The sequence below is a fragment of the Tupaia chinensis genome, unplaced genomic scaffold, assembly GCF_000334495.1.
Source record: "Tupaia chinensis unplaced genomic scaffold, TupChi_1.0 Scaffold148350_1, whole genome shotgun sequence".
NCBI lineage: Eukaryota > Metazoa > Chordata > Mammalia > Scandentia > Tupaiidae > Tupaia > Tupaia belangeri.
This window is the reverse complement of record NW_006208201.1, coordinates 252,562-276,171: the sequence shown is the minus strand read 5'-3', so window position 1 is coordinate 276,171 and position 23,610 is coordinate 252,562. Positions and strand designations below refer to the sequence as shown.

Here is a 23,610-nt window from a genome sequence, read left to right as displayed (position 1 = left end):
TCCACGTGACGACCCAGGACACATGCGCACCCGACGCAGCCCAGGCACATCTGCAGACTGACGTCAGTGTGCTCTGCCTCCGAGGAAAAGCTGCCAAAATTTTCTCCTGCTGCAATTCAAGTTGGCCGGGGGCCGGTAGTGAGATCTAGGGCTACTTCAACAAAACTTTGCTGCCCTTCCTGCTCCTCTTGTCTTCTTTTCTCCTGATACCTTTTGATGCTCTGCACATGTTATTTGCATAGCAAAGGCACTAAGCTGTCCAGGAAGAGGGCACCACTTCCACCCCCAATAAGTCTTTTTTTTTTTTTTTCCCTTCCTTCCTTTCTTTCTTTCTTTCTTTTTTTTTTCCTTTTTTTTTTCCCTCTGGTGGGGAGTGTGGGGAGAGAAAGGGGGCTAGCAAAGGCAGCATCTCAGGGTGATAGCCTGGATGTATTGAAGGCATCTCTTTTTCTGCCAAGTCGGAAAATCCGTTCTCTAAAGCCAGGGTTAGACAGACTATAGGGTTTTATTCTGGCTGCAGAATAACTGGCTGGTGTGGCTTTGCAAAGGCGGGGGGGTTGGAGGGGCAAAAAAAAGTTAGAAAGGAGAGGGAGTACGTGAGTCGTCCAGTGCAATCTCTATTGTTTGAAACTTATTTTATCAGAATTTGAAGATGAAAACGGTAAGGAAGACTTCATAATATTCAATGAGACCTTTTTTTAAATATAAAAAAAAACCCTTGTGCTTTGCTTGTCTTCCGAATAAGCTTAGAAAACCTCTCTCTCTCTCTCTCTCTCTCTCTGTGTGTGTGTGTGTGTGTGTGTGTTTTATGGCAATGAGTGAGCTTGAATGAACTCATTTTATAGATAGAAATCTTAACTCCAGACTAGTAGGGGGTTGTAGAATTCTAGGACTTGCAAGTATTTTATGATGCAAAAATTACGTTTATTATATGGATATACATGTTTTGTAATTATGATTGGTGTGTGTGTGTGTGTGTTTAAACTAATCACCAAACAGTAATTGAGAAAGTAATATGCGTGTATTTTAAATCGATTTCCAATTTTCTTGAAGAAAAGCTTCTGCATTTTATAGTTTCGTGTCAGTGTCTTAAGTATTCAAACAAGTGCATATTTTATGCCTGGGCTCTCTTGGGTAGCATTAACGTGCTAGTTGTAGCCCTGATGCTCTAGGATATGTTAAGCTCTTAATAAGCTAATCAAAGAGATGGAAGCGTGTGTTTTTGATTTACTTTTGGCCACTTGGGACGTGCTAGACTCGTAACTCTCCGGAGCCTTGTTTATCGGGGTATGTCTGTATATGTGGTGTATGGGACTAAAGTTCAGGGATTTGGGAGGGAGAGTGAAGGGTGCTGGAGGGGATATTGGAAAGCCTCTATTTGATAATGTGTGCTATAATTCCTGTCTTTGATCATTTCTTTCCTTGTTGTACTAAAGGCAAAGTGAGCGAGAGAGTGAGAGAGCGCACTGAGAGGGAACAAGAGAGTGAGTTTCTTACTCTTGTTTTTATTTGAGCTGCCGGTGCAACGCGTTTGGGCCAAATGCCAACTGTCTGGGTCACACGCGTTTTATCCAAATAGATTTAGCGCTGCTGTCTGGAAATGGGCTGCTGAATGTTAACTTTAGGATCAACTCAACCAGGGCAGCTCAGACTGTTACCCTCTGTCTGGGCGAAGTGAAATGGGGCGGGGGAGGGGGCTCTGAGGGTGTGCAGAGCGGGAGGGGGGAGGGGAAACTAAACCATTGCTTGGAACTTTAAAAAAAAAAGACACTAGAGTGTGATTTTTCAACATTTCTTTTATGTTCATTTGTGTATGTGTGTTTGACTACCGTGCTTTTCTTTTCTTCAGTTTATGTTGATTAGAGTGAAACTTTAGATGTGGGGATGACAGTTCTCAGAATTCATGATAGGGAATGAAATGTAACATAAAACTGGTGTAGTTGAAGGAAATTAAGAAAATTAATTTTGGAGGTATCTGTTTTCCTATGTTTCACCAAAGTGGTAGCTGCAGTCTGGTTTATATTAATTTAGTGCTAACATGTGATCTTTGGAGTTTTGAATTTTTGAAGAAAAGCATGTAGATGCAAATAAGTTGATTTCAAACAAATTCATTCATTTGTTACAAATGGCAGCAAATGAAATCTGTGTAGCGGTATTAATATTTCTGAGATATCCAGGAGGAAAAAGTCTCAGACCTCAAGACCTGAAATATTGTAATACTTTTCATGTCTGGTACAATACCTGTAAGATTAATTTCTACTTTGTCTTCTCCTACTACTTCTTCATTTCCTTAGCAACTGCTAGTAGCTAATAGTAGTTTAGTAAGGGTATTTTTACTAAACTAGAGTTAGTGGCCTAGTGAGAGAATGAAGAGAGCTATCTTAATAAAGAGAGTTAATAGTATATTTGGAATATTGTGAGGGTTAGCACAGATTTTTTTCTTGATTGTATCAAAAGACATTATTGATTATCAACATTTGAGACAATCTCAACAGAAAGGTGTTTCTGTTTTTCAGGAAAGAAGTTGTAATACAGTTAACATAAAATTTACCCTATGATCTGAAAAAAACTTTGAGACTCTATGTAACTTTGATTTTGGGAAATTATGTTTTTGCTTTTGGCTAATTTGTTTTTTTTTTTAAGAAATTATTTAAAATTTAATTTATTATGATTACTATTTCTAATTTGTTTTAGGACACATGCACTGACCAGAGAGAGAGAGAGAGAGAAAGCAAACTACCAGGTCTGGGACTTGAAATGTGTTCAGCCATGAGGGAGTCCAAAACCTTAACCACCATACCACCTGCTGGCTCCTCATTTGCTCTTCTGATAAATTTTGAGTAATTTATGTGCTGAATGATACCTTTTCTTAGAAACCAGTCTCACAAAGTGTATCTGTATCTGGAACCTTTATACTTCGAGCTTAGTTGAGTTCTTAGCATGTGGCAGGTGACAATATTATCTGAGAGAATAGTGGGAAATGAAATGAGAAGTTAATTTTTTTTAAGAGAGATTTTTTGTTTTTTTTTTGCTATTTTTCAGGCACATGCACTTGTTGGAAAAACAGAGTCAGAGAAAGAAATCACCCCACTAGGAGGGATGGCCATGCCACAATCCTTCATTCTCTTCCTGGATTTTGGACATGCTTGCAAATGCACCCAGTGTGAGTTTCAAGCCACTGGGTCCAGGACTCAACCCATGGTTGGCCATGTGGGAGTCCAATGCCTTAACCACTACACTACCTGCTGGCCCCAAGAAGTTAATTTAAAAAAAAATTATTATTATTTAATTTGACGAGAGAGAGAAAGTGGAAAAGCAAGCCACCAGAACTGGGACTCATACCACAATCAGCCATATGGGAGTCCAGCAACTCAACCACCAAACTACCTGCCAGCCTCAGAGAAGTTAATTTTTGTATGAAAATTAAATACTTGATGGGACCATGGTTTGTTGCTTCTGCCATGGAGACTAAATCAGCCTTCAAATAAATAACCAAAGTTAAGATGGATAAAAGAAGTTGAGAAGGATGTGTTGTACCTGTTCTTTAGCTCCATAATAATAGTTCATGAGAGGAAATTATTACCTTGGCTATTTCAGATCGCCCGAGTGGGAAGTAAAGATGATAGAGGGAAAAGACAAGTAATACCCTTCAATTGGGTCAGGATACTAGGAGAATCACTGTAATGCTTGTTGTCTCATCTTATTTCTCCTTGGCTAGTGCAGTAGCTTTGATCCATTAGAACAGGTAAATGATCCATTACATTTACTGATTTGTTCATTTGTATTAGGGAAAAAAGTATATGTGAAATCAAAGTAAAATGGAAATTTTGATTCTCTTTCACATTTAAAATAATAACTAAATATAGTTATGATTAAATTCTTTATTGTTTGTTTTCAAAGACAATACAACCTAGTTGGTTGACTGTATCATCTTATTCAACTATTCCAGAGTTCTGAGAGAAGGGAAAGCATGAAACTGTTTGGAGGGAAGACCTTTGAAAGTGATGTTCAATTATGAGAGGAAGCAGGCAAACATTTAAAATGAAGTATGCAGACATTTTATATCATGCGTGCACTGATTTAATTTCTCAAGTCTTTGTCGATAGATAGATAGATAGACAGGTAGATATCATCATCCTGATTTTAAAGATGAGGAAACAGATCTATACTCTAGATGTTAAGTAATTCGGGGTCATGCTAAGACACAAAGCCTTTGTACTTTTCCATAATGTAATAATGCTGCTGCCATACAACTTCAAGTGTTAATTCATTATGATTTGGACAGTTGTCGAGTATTTTAGTGCCTAAACTTTGGACACTGTATCTGGAAAAGTCAGAATCTATACACATTTGTTTATGGTGCCCAGATTAACCTCCCAGCATGTGCCAGAAAGTAGATTAACCCACTCACTTTTATTGTAGATAACCAAGAGAGGTTAGATATGTTAGTTGTGTTGATTTTAGTTGGCTCTGGCCAACTTGTTTACTTAGTGTTCCAAATTCCTTCACTGAGGCTTGAAAGAAAGTGGACGAAGAGTAGAGTAAGAAAGGAGAAAGAAACCAAGTTTATTGAGTGTCCATGTGCCAGATACCATAGCTTAGTGGTGGAACCAAGAGTATAACCCTGATTTGTTTCACTTAAAAGCTCCTGCTTTTTCTTCTATGCACCAATGCCCTTTTTACTGCAAATGTTAGTCTACTTCTGCCCAACTAGTTAACCATTAGGTTTTTTCTTCAGTGCTACTGGCTTAGTTAACTTGGGCATTTACAGGGCAGTGTTAGGGTAAGAGTAAAGGTTACAGAACTGAAGAGCAGGAAATTTCTTAAAGGGGAAACATATTTGTTCCTTAAACTCAACCAACCATGCTGTAAGTTTGTCATTAGTTTCAAAATGCAGAAAAATAGGAGAAAAAGAATGAAGGATTCAGTTCAAATCTATCACTATTACTAAAAAATTAACTGACATATATTAAGTATATATTCCTTTTTATAGGATTAATACAGTGTAAAGTATGTGAGGTACTCATTTAATGTCAGATATTATTATTCAAAATACCTGAGAGATTTGAAAAAAATTAAAACAATGAGAATATATGTTGTTCATGAATCAACAATGACAGTTAAATATCTCATGGGAAGGTTTGAAGTGTAGAGACTATATTTAAGTAGATTGGAAACCAAAATAACTGGATCCTTTTCATCACTGTTATTAAATATGACTTAATCGCTGTAGATTTTTACTTGAGAAAATGTATAGTGTTGAGGGACAGCAGGTAGCATGGTGGTTGAGGCACCGGACTCCTACATGGACTTCTACTATGTTTTGAGTCCTGGACCTGGTGGCTTGTTTTCTCACTTTCTCTCTCTCTCTCTGGCCAAATTTTACAAATAACATAGTAAGTAAAATAAAATAAATAATTCTTTAGAAAAATATAGTGTTCGAAATACAGTGTTCACTGTCTTGCCTAAATCATTATAGCAGTGATTTTGAGAAGAAACAATGAATGTATGTAAAGATGACTACAAACTGGGACATGATTAAATTCTTTATTGTTTGTTTTCAAAGACAATACAACCTAGTTGGTTGACTGTATCATCTTATTCAACTATTCCAGAGTTCTGAGAGAAGGGAAAGCATGAAACTGTTTGGAGGGAAGACCTTTGAAAGTGATGTTCAATTATGAGAGGAAGCAGGCAAACATTTAAAATGAAGTATGCAGACATTTTATATCATGCGTGCACTGATTTAATTTCTCAAGTCTTTGTCGATAGATAGATAGATAGACAGGTAGATATCATCATCCTGATTTTAAAGATGAGGAAACAGATCTATACTCTAGATGTTAAGTAATTCGGGGTCATGCTAAGACACAAAGCCTTTGTACTTTTCCATAATGTAATAATGCTGCTGCCATACAACTTCAAGTGTTAATTCATTATGATTTGGACAGTTGTCGAGTATTTTAGTGCCTAAACTTTGGACACTGTATCTGGAAAAGTCAGAATCTATACACATTTGTTTATGGTGCCCAGATTAACCTCCCAGCATGTGCCAGAAAGTAGATTAACCCACTCACTTTTATTGTAGATAACCAAGAGAGGTTAGATATGTTAGTTGTGTTGATTTTAGTTGGCTCTGGCCAACTTGTTTACTTAGTGTTCCAAATTCCTTCACTGAGGCTTGAAAGAAAGTGGACGAAGAGTAGAGTAAGAAAGGAGAAAGAAACCAAGTTTATTGAGTGTCCATGTGCCAGATACCATAGCTTAGTGGTGGAACCAAGAGTATAACCCTGATTTGTTTCACTTAAAAGCTCCTGCTTTTTCTTCTATGCACCAATGCCCTTTTTACTGCAAATGTTAGTCTACTTCTGCCCAACTAGTTAACCATTAGGTTTTTTCTTCAGTGCTACTGGCTTAGTTAACTTGGGCATTTACAGGGCAGTGTTAGGGTAAGAGTAAAGGTTACAGAACTGAAGAGCAGGAAATTTCTTAAAGGGGAAACATATTTGTTCCTTAAACTCAACCAACCATGCTGTAAGTTTGTCATTAGTTTCAAAATGCAGAAAAATAGGAGAAAAAGAATGAAGGATTCAGTTCAAATCTATCACTATTACTAAAAAATTAACTGACATATATTAAGTATATATTCCTTTTTATAGGATTAATACAGTGTAAAGTATGTGAGGTACTCATTTAATGTCAGATATTATTATTCAAAATACCTGAGAGATTTGAAAAAAATTAAAACAATGAGAATATATGTTGTTCATGAATCAACAATGACAGTTAAATATCTCATGGGAAGGTTTGAAGTGTAGAGACTATATTTAAGTAGATTGGAAACCAAAATAACTGGATCCTTTTCATCACTGTTATTAAATATGACTTAATCGCTGTAGATTTTTACTTGAGAAAATGTATAGTGTTGAGGGACAGCAGGTAGCATGGTGGTTGAGGCACCGGACTCCTACATGGACTTCTACTATGTTTTGAGTCCTGGACCTGGTGGCTTGTTTTCTCACTTTCTCTCTCTCTCTCTGGCCAAATTTTACAAATAACATAGTAAGTAAAATAAAATAAATAATTCTTTAGAAAAATATAGTGTTCGAAATACAGTGTTCACTGTCTTGCCTAAATCATTATAGCAGTGATTTTGAGAAGAAACAATGAATGTATGTAAAGATGACTACAAACTGGGACCAGCAGGCAGTGTGGTGGTTAAGGTGTTGGACTCCTGTATGGCTGACCATGGTTCTAGCCCTGGACCTGGTGGCTTGAAGATTATGCCTGGCACATCTGTATACATGTACAGTTTTCCTGCCTTTCCATTCTCTTGCCTTTTTTTTGGTGAGCACACATGCCCTATGGCTAAAACCTTAAAGAGAGAGAGAGAGAGAGAGAGAGGGAGAGATATTTTCAGATTATTGAAAACTTCCTAAATCAGCTAGTACTTAAAAAACAATACTAAAAGGAAAGATACTAAATCCTGTTCACAGTAACTTAATGATGCCATTTATGAATATGTAATTTGACATCAGTTCTATGCAGCTGGTATTGAATTTTTAAAAATTTGAATTTTCATTTTATTTATTTGTTTTTAGTTTGTTACAGGGTGTTTGCACTCACTGGAGACAGAGAGAGAAAGGGGTGGGAGTTGAGAAATAACCCCCCCATGGGGATGGCTATGCTATAATCCCTTTTCCTCCCTTCTTTTGGGATTTTGAGCAGGTACGCACATGAGCCAGTGTGATTTTTCAAGCCACCATGTCCGAGACTCTAACCGTGCAGTCAGCTGTGTGGGATCCAGCTTACTTAACCTCCATGCTACCTGCTGGTCTGAATTTTTAATTAAAAAAATTAATTTAAATTTTTAAATAATTATTTTATTCAACTTTATTTATTTACTTATTTATTTTAATTTGACCAGAGAGTGAGAGAGTGAAAGAGAGAGAGAGAGAAAGTGAGAAAGCAAGCTGCCTAGTCTGGGACATGAACTGTGGTTGGCCATGTGGGAATCCAGCACCCTTAACCACCACACCACCTGCTGGTCCCAATTTTAATTTAATTTTAAAAAATTTATCAGAAGCCATACCCACTCACCAGAGAGACAGAAAGATCTCCATTTCTCTATTTTTGGGGGATTTGAGGCATGCACTCATGTGTCTGGTGTGTTTTTCTAGCTGCCAGGGTTGGGACTGGAACTGTGCAGATGGTTCTGTAGGATCTGACTATCATAACCACTAGGCTATGGAGCCAACCTACTATTGAATATTTCAGTTACTAAGAGTATTTTATAATACAAAGAAACCAGCCTTTAGAGCCAGATAGCCTTGTGTGTGGATTTAGACTCTTCTATTTTATAGCTATCTTACCTCTGTGAGCTTCACCTTTTTTATAAGATGGCAGCTGTATAAGTTATCAATTGCTGTGTGACATATTACCACAAACGTAGTGATCTAACACACATGTATTATTTCACAGTTTCTGTGGGTCAGGAATCTAGGTATACCTTAGCTATGACTTTTGCTTTAGGATTTCTCACAGGGCTACCAAGTGTTGGAAAGAGCTAGAGTCTCCACAGAAGGTCTGAGTGGGGAAGAGTCTGTTTCTAAGCTCAGAGTGGACAGAATTCAGTGTCTTGTATACTATTTGACTGAGAACCTCAGTTTCACTGCTAGTGGTGTTAGATGCTGCTCTTAGTGCTCTTGTGATCCTCTTCATATGGCTACTTGTTTCATCTAAGCCAACGAGAGAGAGTGCTAGCAAGAGGGAAGTCAGAATCACTTGTAATCTAATCATGCGAGGATATTATCATTGAGATATTCTACTGGTTAGAATCAAATTATTCAAAGTGAGGGGATAACTCAAGGTCATGTCCATCAGAAGGCAGAAACATGGGGCCATCAGATTTTGCCCTGCCATAGGGACAATAATACCCACTTCACAAGACTATGGTAAAGATTAAAAGAAGTAATATGGGGCTAGTAGATTATGTGAAAGTTAATGCACATAGATCCCACGTGGCTGACTGCTTAGTTCAAGTTCCAGACCTGGCAGCTTGAAAATCATGCTGGGTATGTGTGCGCGCATGTCCATACTCATAAGAGGAGAATGGAGGAGAAGGGATTGAGTCATTACCATTTCCGCTGGAGAGAGAATTTTCATTTTGCTTTTCTCTCTCTCTCTAGCGAGCACACATGTTCTGTAGCAAACTTAAAAAAAAAGAGAAGTAAAATATATTTAAAGCTCTTTAGTTTTGATCTGACCTTAAATTACCTTTCCAGATATTACCTGTTAATCATCTGTACAGGAATCAAATTTACTGTTTCTACTACTACTATTTACTATTTCCCCCTTTTTTTTTTTGTCACCTAGACTATGGAATACATGTCTTCTATTTGTAATGATTACTTTCAGTAATTTGACTTGTGAATTTTCATTGATTTTCCAGGACCTATCTCACATGATACTTTTTTCATAAGCTTATCTTAATCCTTTCTTTTCTGACTCAGAAGTCACCTCCCACATCAGATCTCTTCTAACACTTTTTCATAACTTTATTTCTGGCATTTGTTTGACTACCTTGAATTTTTCATCATTATTTAGATTATGAGCTACCCTAGGGCAAGGATTGCGTCTTAATCTTTTCTGTATTCCTTAATACTTTTCTGTATCCTGATACTGTTATACACTGTATTTTAAACATATGAAATAGTGTTTTTTGATTAATGAATTAGTTTTTCCATGGTTTAGCAGTTTCATAACTTGTAGAGACAGACATAAGGTTTCTAAATGGTTGTGATTGTTTTATATGTTGTTGCAACCAATATTTCTATCACCCTAGTGAATGAAGTGTTTCACATAAAGTAATTTTTCAGTTAACTAATATTCTTTTATCTGCCTAAAGTAATTCTAATTTAACCATTATACATTTATTCATTAATTTACCCATCTATTTTTCAATCAATAGGTATGTAGTAAACATTTATTCTATGATAACCCCATATATTAGGGACTTAAAATTCTTTCTGATATCTTTTGTATATTTTCCTGTCTTATTAACAGTAATTTATCTTATTAAAGCACTTATGTTTTTGTCCTTTTTTGTCACTGTTAATGAACTAGTTTTTAGTCTCTTAGCTATTTTCTTCTAAAGCGCTATATGCTGGGAAATCAGGCAGCTAAGTATGCCAGTATTCTGTGTAAAATATGAGTTTATAAACTCTGAGCACGGTCATCAGCCATAAGTAAAGTGCACAAGGTAGACCTGGGAATCTGTCCTGATAAATGGAATGAAGTTTTAAAATTTTCTTTTCTTTTTAGTCACCTTCTGGAGAGTTGAAGTTGCCTCAAATAGTTGCCTTATAAATCATATAGAGTTCCAGATAAAGTCAAGGGTCACAGAAAATATTGTTCAACTTTTTAAAGGTTTGGTTTGTGGGACTAGCAGCTGGAGTAATGGCTACGTCTCTGGACTACCATGTAATTGACTGTGGTTTGAGTCCTGGACCCAGTTGCTTAAAACTCACTCTGGGTGTGTGTGCGTGTGTGCCCAAAATCCCAAGAAGAGAGGGGAGAAGAAGGAATCGTGGTGTGGCCATTCCCTTTGAGGGTAATTTCTTGCTTTCTGTCTCTCTATCTCTCTGTGTCTCTCAGGCAAGTGCACATGCCCTACAGCAAAAATCTCTCTTTAAAAAAAAAGTTTGGTTTGTGATAACTGTCTGAATGTTCACAGATGACAGTTAAATATCATCTTGTATCATTTGTAGATCTGCTTTGTCAGATAAAATGATAAGTGCCTCATAAAGCAACATGACAATCTTTGGCTATGAGTATGCTGAAAAAGCACATTAAGAAATGGGATTGTATACTGCTTGTCACTTACATATAGTATTTAAATTGTGAAGTCAGTCTACTTTTTATTTGATCAAAAAGAAGTTAGCTCAGTGTACCCATCCATTGTTATCTTCAAAGTTTTAAAATAAGTATTATGATTCCCCTTTAGATTCTCTTTATTAGTTCTGGCATTATCGTACTATCCACTAAGGTCTCTAATTTGTGTTTAATCTTGTGAATGTTTATTTACACTATAAAAAACAATAGTTTAATTTAACTATATTAAGTTATTTTGTAGTTTTGTCTTTTGGCAAGTTCAGTAATGTATAGATCTGTCCATTCAGGATACTTTTCAGTTAACTTAATGTTTTTGTTTGTTTGTTCTTCTAGGTTAAAAAATGGCCGTACTTTGGTAATTAAACAACTTGATACTTTGCTTATGAACATTTTTATCATCATTTTTTTTTCATTTTGGATTGAAAAAAATGAATCCAGATATGGACGATAGCATGGGATTTTGGAAAAAAGTGCCCGTTAAACAGTGGAAGATGTAATAATAACTAATTTACAAGTTTTAAGAAATAAAATTGTTATGCTTCGATTTGGGTATGATAGTGACTCTCTAGCACATAGGTAGCCCTCTAAAAAGTCATCTAGTTTTCTAAATTATGGAAATTTTGTGGAAGACGTTGACCTGGATTTTGAGCCTCATTATGGCTTCATCGGAATTTCATAGCGACCACAGGCTTTCATACAGTTCTCAAGGTAGGATTCCTGCTTTTGAGTCTGACAAAAAATAATTGTGACTTACCAGACAAGAAAAGATTCTGAATATTTAGTTTGAACAAATACTTTCTTTGGGATATGTAGCGAAAGGAATAAAGGCCTACAGAGGTCAATTCAGTGCTAGTTTCATAAATGCTAAGGGCTTTAAGAGTGTGTTTCAGTTGTTTTAAAACAGTTTTAGAGTTGACTGACTTTTGTTTGGCTATGACAGAACCCAGACTTCTTCTGAGTCTTAAACTTTAATAATTAATTGCCAAGGTTTATGAGCAAGGTTATGTTCAATGAGAATCCAAAGTTTTATGCTGTGGAAGAGGAAGATAACAGATAAGTTCTGACATAGAACTGCCTAATATAGACCCTTTGTGGAAAAATATTTTCCTAAATTTAATAATCTTAAGAACCAGAATCTGAGTTAAAGAGTGAGAGTTGTAAGAAGTTCAACTTTTCAGATTCTAATTCTTATCACTTTAATCTGTAGAATTGAACTTTGTATCAAAGAAAAGATCTTCACAAAGAAGGTCCCAGAAATAAATGCCATATTTTTTTTCCCAAGGACCAGTCCAAACTTTAAAAAATTTTTTGAAAGGCATACCTTTTGGACTTCCCTACCATAAAAGTAAAGTGACAGATCATTTTTTTTTAGTTATGATTAGCCAAATTTTCTAGGTTTTTATAGACTGATGTATGTGTATAGAAGTCTATGTGTAAAAAGTGTAAATCTCAAATTATAGCAGTGAAACCATGGCATTTATTATGAGCTATTATTTCTTTCTTTCATTTTTTTTTTTTGAGAGGTTTTTGCTATGGGGTGTGTGCACTCGGCAGACAGAAAGAAACAGAGAGACAGAAAGCGAGAAATCACCCCCCAGGGGGGATGGCCATGCCGCAATCCCTTCTCCTCCGTTCTCCTCTTGGGATCTTGGGCACGCACGCACACGTGCCCGGCATGAGTTTTAAACCACCGGGTCCGGGGCAGGAACCGTGGTGGACTACATGGGAGTCCAGCTACATAGCCACTATGCTAACTGCTGTTCCATGAGCTATTATTTCTAAAAAGTGAAATGAGTACTGTCTTTCAGTTTATTTCCATTCACTTATGGATTCATGAAAGTTTTATGTTTGTAGGTAAACTTCATGTGTAGACAGTGAGGCAATGGGAAAGGCATTTGGTTTCCTTTAGTTATTTTGTAGTTTTTGTCTTTTGGCAAGCTTTGTCTTCAGTAAGCTTAGCTGAAGGAAGGTATGGCTGAGAAGGCAGATGGGTAGGTAACATTTATCCTGTCTAAATGAAGGGAATATATTTAATAGTGCTCTGAATTTTTAATTATCCCAATGATTTTTTTAACAACTTTATGGAGATATATTACGTATGCCATGTAATTTACCCACTTAAAGTATACAATTCGATGACTTTTAGATTTTCAGAATTGTGCAATCATCACCATAATCAATTTTAGAACATTTTCATCCCCCCGTACTCCTTAGCAGTTACTTCAGATTCCCTACAAACCACTCCTGAAATCCAGCCCTTAGAACCTCTAAACCTGTAAATGTCTCTCTGGAGATTGGTCTATTCTGGAGATATTTTATATAAATGTTATCTTTTGTTACTGGCCCTTTTTACTTAGCATGTTTTTATATATTAGATAATGGAAATTTGATTATGAAAGCAATTATTTTGAAGGCTCAGTTATACCATGAATCTTACTACATTTCTTTTTATTGCAAAAGTATTCTATTACATGGATATACAACATTTTGCTTATCTATTAATCAATTAATGGAGATTTTGATGATTTCTCTTTTTTCCTATTATGACTAATGATTATATGAACATTCATGTACAGCATTGTATGTAAATGTGTGTTTGCATTTCTCTTGTGTATATACCTGGGAGTGGAATTGCTGGATTATATGGTAACTCCATGTTTAACATTTTGAGGCACTGCCAGACTGTTTTCCAAAGTGCTGGGGGATTTTACATACCTCAGATGATTTTTAAAAAAGAAAATTCTACAATGCTATTAATTCTATGTAAACTCATTTGTATAACTTTTAAAAACAGATTTTACCTGAACTAAACTCAATTCTTTTTTATATATGCACTTATTATTGTTCTGTATTTCATTGTAAAACTTTCACATTTCCTGGAGAATTTAGGACTTAGATTTTTTTTTTTTTTTTAGATTTTTGCTAGAAGTTGCCTGTGCTTCCTGGAGAAAGACAGAGAAGGTGGGGAAGTGAGAAAGTACTTCCCCATAGGGATGCTCATGGCACCCTCTTCTCCATTTCTCCTTTTTTGAGAGATTTTGGGCAAGTATGCACATGTGCCTATCATTGTTTTTCAAGCCACCAGGTCTAGGACTTGATCTGCATTGTCGGCTATGTGGGATCCAGCTGTCTCAAACACCATGCCATGAGCTCACTCTAGAATTTATATTTTTAAGTTTAATTTTAAAAGAAAAAAAGTACTTCACAAATAATCTTAAAATGTTCTTATTTTGAGGAATAAAATAACTGGGATTTAATCTTTAGATTTTAAGCTTTTATCTTTCATTTTGTTTAATATAACATTTTTCTGTCCATACTACATATATAGTGATGTATAGTTTTAACTATTATAGTTGTTGTTTATATTGCTACTTCTTTGTTCTGTTAAAATTTCCTCTCTTCCATGTGTTTTTTCTGGATTCTCTGCCTGTGATTACAAAGAGGAATTCCTGACTTATCTTGAACACTACCAGCTAACTATTCCAATAAGGGTTGATCAAAATGGAGCTTTTCTCAGCTTTACTGTGAAAAATGATAAACACTCAAGGAGAAGACGGAGTATGGACCCTATTGATCCACAGCAGGCAGTATCTAAGTTATTTTTTAAACTTTCAGCCTATGGCAAGCACTTTCACCTAAACTTGACTCTCAATACAGATTTCGTGTCCAAGCATTTTACAGTAGAATATTGGGGAAAAGATGGACCCCAATGGAAGCATGATTTTTTAGACAACTGTCATTACACAGGATATTTGCAAGATCAACATAGTACAACTAAAGTGGCTTTAAGCAACTGTGTTGGGTTGGTAAGTAGATGTTATACTTTTTAATTTCCAATGGGAAAATAAATTCACAATGTAAATGTATTTCCTCAGATTAAATGTATATGTAGATAGTTTGAGTAGGAGGGTAATAATTTTTGTTGTTGTTATTTCTGCTGAACTAAGGTGGAAAAGCTGCTGGATGAGTAATTTGGAGAGTGTACATTATAAATTCAGTTGGGCATGTTAAACCAGAGATTTTGTATAGGACATTGAATATGCCAATCTGGAATTTGAGGGAGAGATATGAGTTACAGTTATAAATTCGGGAGTCATAGAATACATGTAGGTGACATTTTTTTCTTTTTTTTACAATTATTTTATTTAGCTTTATTTATTATTATTATTTTAGTATTTCCAGGGAAAGACACACGCAGAGGAAGAGAGAGAGGGAAAGGGAGAGTGAGAAAACAAGCCTCTAGGTCCAGGACTCAAACCACGGTTGGCCATGGTTTGGGAATCCAGCACCTTTAACCACCAGGCCACCTTCCAGTCCCTGTAGATGACATTTCAAGCCTGGAGATGATACGAAGTCACCTAAGGGGGGGTATAAGTAGAATAGAGGAGAGGACTAAAGGATAAGCCTTCGGGCATTTTAAGAGGTCAGTGAGGTCAAACAGAGGTGGAGAAAACAGCAAAGAGTACAGTCATGAGTCAGTTATCACAGGGATCCATTATGAGAAGTGTGTCTTTAGGCAGTTTCGTCATTGTGAGACCATCATAGGATGTACCCACACAAATCTACACACCTAGGCCGTATAGAATAGCCTATGGCTTAGGTGCCATAATAAACAAAAACAATGTGAGATTAAGTCAAGCACAAGAGGAAAGGATACAATCAACAGATGTGGTAAGCATAAGGTGTAGGAGGCTGCTGCAGGTGTAACATGGCACACTGTTTTACAGTCAACTTTTTTTATAAGTAGAATGAGTACACACCAAAATAATGGCAAAACGTATAGTATAGTGATACATAAACCAGTAACATAGTCATTGATTATCAAGTGTTATGTATTGTACCTGATTTTATTGCCATATTTTCTTTCCTTTTTTTTTTTTTTTAAAAAGTAATTTTTATTTAACTTTATTTATTTGTTTGTTTTTAAATTTGACAAGAGAAGGACAGTATTTGTGTATGTGTGTGTGTGTGTGTGTGTGTGTGTGTGTGTGTGTGAGAGAGAGAGAGAGAGAGAGAGAGAGAGAGAGAAGAATAGTGAGAAAGCAAGCTGCCAGGTCCGAGATTAGAACCATAGTTGGCCATATGGGAGTCTAGCACCTCCAACCACCATGCCACCTGATGGCCTCTTCATTTCTTTTTTTAAAATAATAATTAATTTTATCGTTATTTTTAAAATTTACTATAGGACATGTGAGCTCACTAGAGAGAGACATAGAGAGATAGAGAAAGTGAAAAAGCAAGCAAGCCCCCAGATCTAAGACTCGGACCATAGTCAGCTATGGGGGAGTCCAGTGCCTTAATCACACTACCTGCTGGCCCCTTAATTGCTATATTTTTATATGACTGGCATCACAGTAGGTTTGTTTACATCAGCATCACCACGAACATGATAGTAATTGCACTGTAGTATGACATTCAGTGATTAGGGTAGGAATTTTTTAACTTCATTTTAATCTGATGGGACCACTGTCATATATATGTGCTCTGTCATTGACTGGATATCATTATGTGGTACATACCAAACTGTAGTGAGAAAGCTGAAGGAAAATATGTCAAATATCCTGGGAGTCAAGAGAAGAAAGTATTTTAAGAGGAAAATGCTGCTGGAGGGTCAAAATAAGAATAGGCTGAAAATAGACTGTTTTATTAATGAGAAGGTTATTGGTGACCTTGATAAAGCAGTTTCAGTGAACTTTTATGGTGAAGTTTGAAAGAGAGGTGAAGACCAAATTGTAGCAGGCTCAAAAGCAAATGGGAGAAGAGAATAGAATATATAGACAATATATATATTTTTTAATTGTCAGAGAGTATGTGAACTCATCTGACAGAGGGGGTGGGCTGCCCAGTGGGGCCTGGTCATGCCACAGTCCTTTTCCTTCCATTCTGTCAGGTTTTGAGGTACGCTCACACATATTCCTGGGATGCTTTTCAAGCTGCCATAGCTGGGATTGGAACTGTGCACTTAACTGCCATAGTACAGGGCTGGACCTAGACAGTTATTACAAGGACTTCTTGGTCAGTAGCTGCAGGGGTTAGATGTTTTTGTTTTGTTTGATAAAGATAGGAATGATTATATAGAAAGAAGGAAAATTGCTGGTGTAAAGTCATCGTTAGGTGAGAAGGGGTGGAATCATCTGCACAAATGGAATAATTATCCTTAGCTAAGAGAGTAGACACTGCATTCATAGCAACAACAGGGGGAAAAAAGATAATATCAGATGAGATGAAAGGTTATATGCAATGAGATGCAGCTGTTTTAGGAATTTGTCAGAGGTTGTATGATGTTGTCTATTGGAAGAGAAGATGGAAGGATGAGATTTAGAGTATTAGAAGAGAGGAGAGGCCCAGCCGTGGTGGCACAGGCATAGGGTGCAGCTGTATAATGCCGGAGCTGCATGGAAGCTCTGGATTCGGATCCTGGACCAACCTAAATACACGGCTCAGCTGTGCGTATCTGCGGTTCTAGCTAACTGGGAGGCTGGCGCACGATTGTGGCATGGCAAAATTCTGTCAGAAAGTGCCTGTCCCCACCATCCCTTAAAAAGAAGAAAGAGGACAAGAAGAGAAGAGAAAACACGAAATACTTATCCAGGAGAGTGGGAAAGTGCACAAACTAGAGGAACAGTATATCATGAAGCAGTAAAATGCACAGTTGAATAGATGATGAATTTTAAGAGAGAACAGTCAACACATAGGTGTGTTTTTCTCTGGCTAGATGAATTCAGTAAAGTGAAAAAGAGCTAGAGAATTGTGGAATTGAAGCTAGGTTAGGAGGGAAGTGAGAACATGAGATAGTGAAGGATAGTGAAAAGGTGATAGGACTAATGGATTCGGGGTTCTGCTGGAGGCAAAAGGACTGTTTTTGGAGTTGGGACAGTGCTAGAAAGATATAAGAATAAGGTACTTAAAATCAACATTAAGGGAGTTTACAAATATTGATAATGCTAAAGTTTAAGGTTTGTAGGCATGAGTGTAAGGTAAGGTAAAGGACCAGATATATGTGCGTGTGAAGGTAAGGTAAAGGACCAGATATATGTGCGTGTGTGTCTATGAAGTATTTATTTATTATTATTTTTTAATTTGACCAGAGACAGAGAGGGAGGAAAGTGAGAAAGTAAGCTACCAGGTCTGGGACTTGAACAGTGGTTGGCCATGTGGGAGTCCAACACCTTAGCCATCATTCCACCAAGTACCAGATATTTGAAGGAGGGATTGTCAAAGAATTGAGAGGGCAGGGATTAAAGAGAGTGTGTCACTAATGATTAAAGAGAGTGTGTCACTAGTTCTTTACTTGGGTCCAAGGAATTCAGAAGGTTTATGAACTAGAATGTGGAAAATGTATATCTTTACCTTTAATTTACTAAACCTTAACTGAAATGTAACATTTCTTTCTTTCTTTTTTTTTTTTTAAAGGTTTTTGCCATAAGGTGTGCATGCTCTCTGGAGAGAGACAGAGAAGGAAAGTGAGAAATCATCTCCCCAGTGGGGGAATGTCTGTGCCACAGTCCTGTTTTCTCCTGGGATTTTGGGCATGCATGTACATGCTCTCAGTCTGATTTTCAGGTTGCCAGATCCAGAGCTGAAACCATGGTCAGTCATATGAGAATCTACTGCCTTAACCACCATGCCACCTGCCGGCCCCAGCATTTCTTTTAGTTACTGGTGACAAACCAATACAGTAATATCATTACCTGTGATATTGTTGCCACCTGAAGTCACAGATATTTTCATATCATGTCATGGATTTTGCATTTTATATAATATAGTTTGCTACGAGATGCTTCTACTCACGAGAGAGAGAGAGAGAGGGAGAGAGAGAGAGGGAGAGAGAGAGAGAGTGAGAAATAATAAGAAATCATCCCCTAGGAGGAAATGATCGTGCTGCAGTCCTTCTCCATTCTCTTCTTCGGAATTTGGGCACCCATAGACACATGTCCAGTGTGAGTTTCACGCTGCTGGGTCTGGGATTCAAACCACACAGTTGGCCATGCAGAATCCGGCTGCCTTAACCTCCAGGCCACCTGCTGTCCCCCTCCATGTTTTTCTTTTCTTTCTTTCTTTTTTTTTTTTTTTTAAGAAATTTTTACTATAGAGTATGTGTGCTTGCTGGAGAGACAGAAAGCAAGAAATCGTTGCCTTTCCCTCCCCAGGGGGGATGGCCATGCCAAAAATCCCTTCTCCATTCTCTTCTTGGGATTTTGGGCACACACGCAGACCCGGCCATCATGAGTCTCAAGACTCCCGGTCAGGGACTCAAACCGCGGTCAACCACATGGGAGTTCAGCACTTTAACCACTACATCACCTGCTGGTCCCCCCTGCATGTTTTTCAGTTTTTTGTTTTTCAGTTTTTTGTTTTTAATTACCAGAGGGCCCATTCACTCATCAGAGAAAGAGTGCTGCCAGGGCTAGGATTTGAATCAAGGTCAGCCATGTGGGTCTGGCTCCCAATGCACAGGGTCTAATCACTACACTACAGAGCCAGCCCTCAAAATATTTTTATTCATCACTATTATAAAATTATGGTAGTTATTAGAACCACTGAAAATTTTATTTAAAGTGTTACAATAAATCATATGTATTTTTAAATATTTTGATAAGTGTATTTCTCTACAATTGGTTTTATTTATGATCATGTATAGTATTTCTGCATTTAAAATATTGTGAGGGGGCTAGCAGGTAGCATGGTGGTTAAGGTGTGGGATTCCCACAATGGTCAACCATGGTTTAAGTCCTGGACCTGGTAGCTTACTTTCATACTCCCACTTCCCACTCTCTCTCCTGCTTATGTCATTTGCAACAATATGGTGAGCACATAAACTTAAAATAATATTAATAATAATAAATAACATTTAAAAGACATTATTGTGAAAAAGTGTCCCTAGGTTTTACGTTTATACTTTGAAAAGAATTCAGAACACATATCCTACACATACATAAATTTTAAAAGCCTATAAATAAAAGAAGATATTGAAACAATAATTATTTCAGAAATGGTATTGAAAAGAGTGACAGTGATGCAGCAGCTAGTGGGTCATCAGGAAAGTCATCATACATTTTTGCATAGAAAAATAATGTCATGACTTTCCCGATGACCCAATAGAATCTTTAAGGAATGAGGGGATGATTTGGGATCAGTAGATGACTGCAACTAGGGGAAGAGGGAGAAGAGTATGGCATGAAGTTTAAAGTAGTGTTTTGTTTCTTTTTGAGGAGTGAGAGTTAAATTGGGGATGGCAGTGAGGTCCAAGAACACTTATCCTAACTCTGGATCCTATGTAGAAGAGGAAGCAGGCACCATTTCAGAGGGCTGCAGGGTTTTTGTTACAGCACATTGAAGTGAACATTCACAGATGAGGCTCAGGGTATTGGAGATTTTGTTGATGATTGATTTTTGAGTTCAAAAGGGCACAATAGAAATGTTTTAAATGATGAAGGATAGGAGATGAGATAAGAAAATATGATTTATATAACTACATTGGACAGGGGTCCCTAGCCCCCAGGTGCCAGGGTGTCATAGCAGGACATGAGAGCAGCTGGCAATTGAGCTTCTAAGCTTCATCCATATTCACAGCCACTCCCCATCGCTCCATTCCTGCCTGAGCCTCCACCTCCTATCAGATGAGCAGCTGTAATAGATTCTCATGGGAGCCCCCAGATGGTACTGTCTAGTTGCAGGAAAACAAGGTCAGGGTTGCCACTGATTTTTGCAATATGGTAAGTTGTATGGCTATTTCATTATACATTACAATGTAATAATAATTAAAGTACACAGTAAGTGTAATGAACTTGAATCATTCTCAAATCCTCCTGCCTCTCCTGGTCTGTGGAAAAATTGCATTCCATGATACTAGTCCCTGATGCCAAAAACTTGGGGGACTGCTGACACAGGGAATAGAATTCAGAGCATGAAGCATGGATATCTTGTAGGGACTGATTATAGCAGGAAAAAAAGGAGCACGATGAGGTTAGTCCTGGTGGCCCTGAGGCAGCGAGTGCAAAGGTGAGTGAGGATGCTGAGGGAAATGACAGGCCTCTTGCCAAACACGCACAGATTTCGGAGACTCCCACTTCACTCCCGTTGGCATCATCTGACCTCATGCTCCTTTCTAATCTCATAACCTCTCTCCTTTCCTCTCTTTAGTCATTGCAGCTCCTTAATGTTTCTCAAATACTCCAGCATGTGCTTATCTCATTGCCTTTGCGTTTGCTGTCACTGTCTGCTCTCCTCTTTCCCAAGATGTCTGTTTGACTTGTTCCTTTACTTTATTCAGGTTTCTGTTCAGATATCACCTGAAAATATCTAACAGGCAACGTCTCCTACCATCCTAGTCTGTACAATCTCTTCACTTCTTATTACTGTGTTCTCTCACCTTCTAACATTTTTTATTATCTAACATTTTTCATCACTTACCTTACTAATTAGAGATGCCTATTCTAGTTCCTATTACGGGAATGTAAACACCATGATGGAGTTGAAAGTTTGTTTGGTTTATTGTTGTATTGCTACAACCTAGTACAGTATTTGCCATGTTAGAGGTACTCAAAGCATATTTGATGAATGAGTAAGTCAGGTCAGAAACAGCCCTAGCTGGGGTGCTGGACTCCGTGTGGACAACTGCCATTTAAGTCCCAGACTTGGTGGCTTGCTTTCTCATTTTCCCTTTCTCACTTTCTGTCTTTCTCTGAAAAATAGCAATGATAACAAATGGAATTAAATAATAAATAAATAATCCTTAAATTAAAAAAAAAAAAGACTTCGGTCTCCAAAGTCATTAATGAATTTATGAAATAACTATGCTTGTCTCAGTTTATTATTTGCAAAGTGGTTCTGATAGTAGTAGTACTTACTTTTTCTTTCTTCTTATTTGCCAGAGGGCATGTGTGCTTCTACACTAGCTAGAGAGAAGGAAAGTAAGAACATGCTCCCCATAGGGCATAGTCATGGTGCAGCCCATTCTCCATCTCTCCCTCCTTTCAGAATTTGGAGTGTGCATGCACATGTGTCTGGCATGTTTCTCAAGTTGCTGTGTCTAGAACTGAAATTATGCAGTTGGCTGTGTGAGATCCAGCTGCCTTAACCACCGTGCCACCAACTGGCCCGATAGTAGTACTTAATATTATTTTGAAGTGTTATTAGGATTAAATGAGATAATATGAGCAAATATTTTATAGAATATTTAATACAAACTCTTTGAATTGCCCTTTCAGATGTTTTTACACTCTTGAAAACTAGAGTTTATTATTATTATTTTTTTAACCAGGCTTCTGACTCCATTTTTTCTCAGAAACTCAAGTTTCTTGTATGGGACCTTTCAACTTCTTAAGTGCTTATCTGTCCTTTCAGGGCAGTACCCTAGACACTACTTCCTAGACTTCCCTCTTGCCAAACCTTCTCTTTGTCCCTTTTTCTGCAGAAACTGTGCTTAGTTTTCTAGTATATTATTAATGTACCTGTTATAGTAATTTACAATTGAGTATTAGAGCCTGCTAGTGCTATATTATTTCTGCCAGTATTTACATTTAATATAGAGACTATATTCTCCTTAAACTAAAGCAAATGATAGTAAAAACAATATGAAGTGAATACAGTCTACTTTTTTTGTTTCTTTGCATTCCTCAGATCACTTAGTGTAGGTGACTGCCAACTTCATCTGTAAATTAGAGCAGCTCTGATTATGTCTTATCTTTGTTTCCAAGCATGTGGTATGTAACATGAATTTCTCTAGACAGAATCATAGAGGTTTGGAAATCAAAGAGACCTTAGAGATTATTTAGACCAGAGGTTTTCAACTTCTTTTCTTTTTAAAGCAGCAAAACTCTGTCCTCAAATGAAATGTTATGTGGAAAGTTAATATATAGATTAATAAAAGCACAGCTGATTCCTAAGCCTAGGAATCTAAGCCATGCTGGTCTCCCTTTGTTGTCTGGGTCAGTCCCCTGAGGGCACTTCCAAAGAACCCTTAGGGCTCCCTAGAGTGCTGTTTTAAAACCACTAATTTAGACCAACCCTTTCATTTTTCCAGCTGAGGAAATACGCCCAGAGAGTTTGTGTTTTATCCAGTGTAACGGGGTAAATTAGTTGGATTAAGAGCTGTTCGGATGTGTGCCATGGTTAGGGAAACACTATTAGACAAAGATAGACGTTCTTATTTCTGATGCAGGTAATTTTTACCATCTCATTTCTTTTCATCAGCAAACCTGTATTTATACCTATTACATATGGGACACTTGCTATGGCTATACCTCATACAAAGAAATACATGACATAACCCTTTGCCTTAAGAAAATAAATAGGATAGTTGAGAAGGTAAAATATGCATTTGAAAAGCTACACTGAATTTGAAGAAAACTTAAAGACTTGAGATGTAGCAAAGCACTGTGTAATTAACTAAAAATAAATGGTATTAAACTAATTATTACATGATATTAACATTGATATTAAATTATTTATATTATTATAACGTTTACTACATTAAACTCTGTTGGAGATCAGAGGAGGGGAAAGTTACTTCATGTGGGCTAGAGAAATATTTTGTGTTTTTTAATAAAGAAGTATTTATTAAAAAAGAATTTTTTATTGAATTTTATTTATCATTATTATTTTATTTTTATTCCACCAGAGAGAGACAGAAAGGGAAAGTGAGAAAGGAAGCCACCAGGTCCAGGACTTGAACTGTGGTCAGCCATGTTGGGAGTCCAGCACTCCAAACACCAC

At 37.0% G+C, this 23,610-nt stretch overlaps 1 protein-coding gene across 1 annotated transcript in view; it reads left to right on the top strand.

Annotated features, from left to right (window-relative positions):
* The first annotated feature begins 85 nt into the window (after positions 1–85).
* LOC102475543 (A disintegrin and metalloproteinase with thrombospondin motifs 6) overlaps positions 86–23,610 on the top strand; it is a 262,234-nt gene continuing 238,709 nt past the window's right edge. The window contains exons 1-3 of the mRNA XM_027769061.1: positions 86–661; positions 11,227–11,601; positions 14,335–14,699. Of these exons, the coding sequence (XP_027624862.1) occupies positions 11,505–11,601; positions 14,335–14,699 (462 nt within the window). The 5' untranslated portion in view covers positions 86–661; positions 11,227–11,504. The remainder of the gene's footprint in view (positions 662–11,226; positions 11,602–14,334; positions 14,700–23,610) is intronic.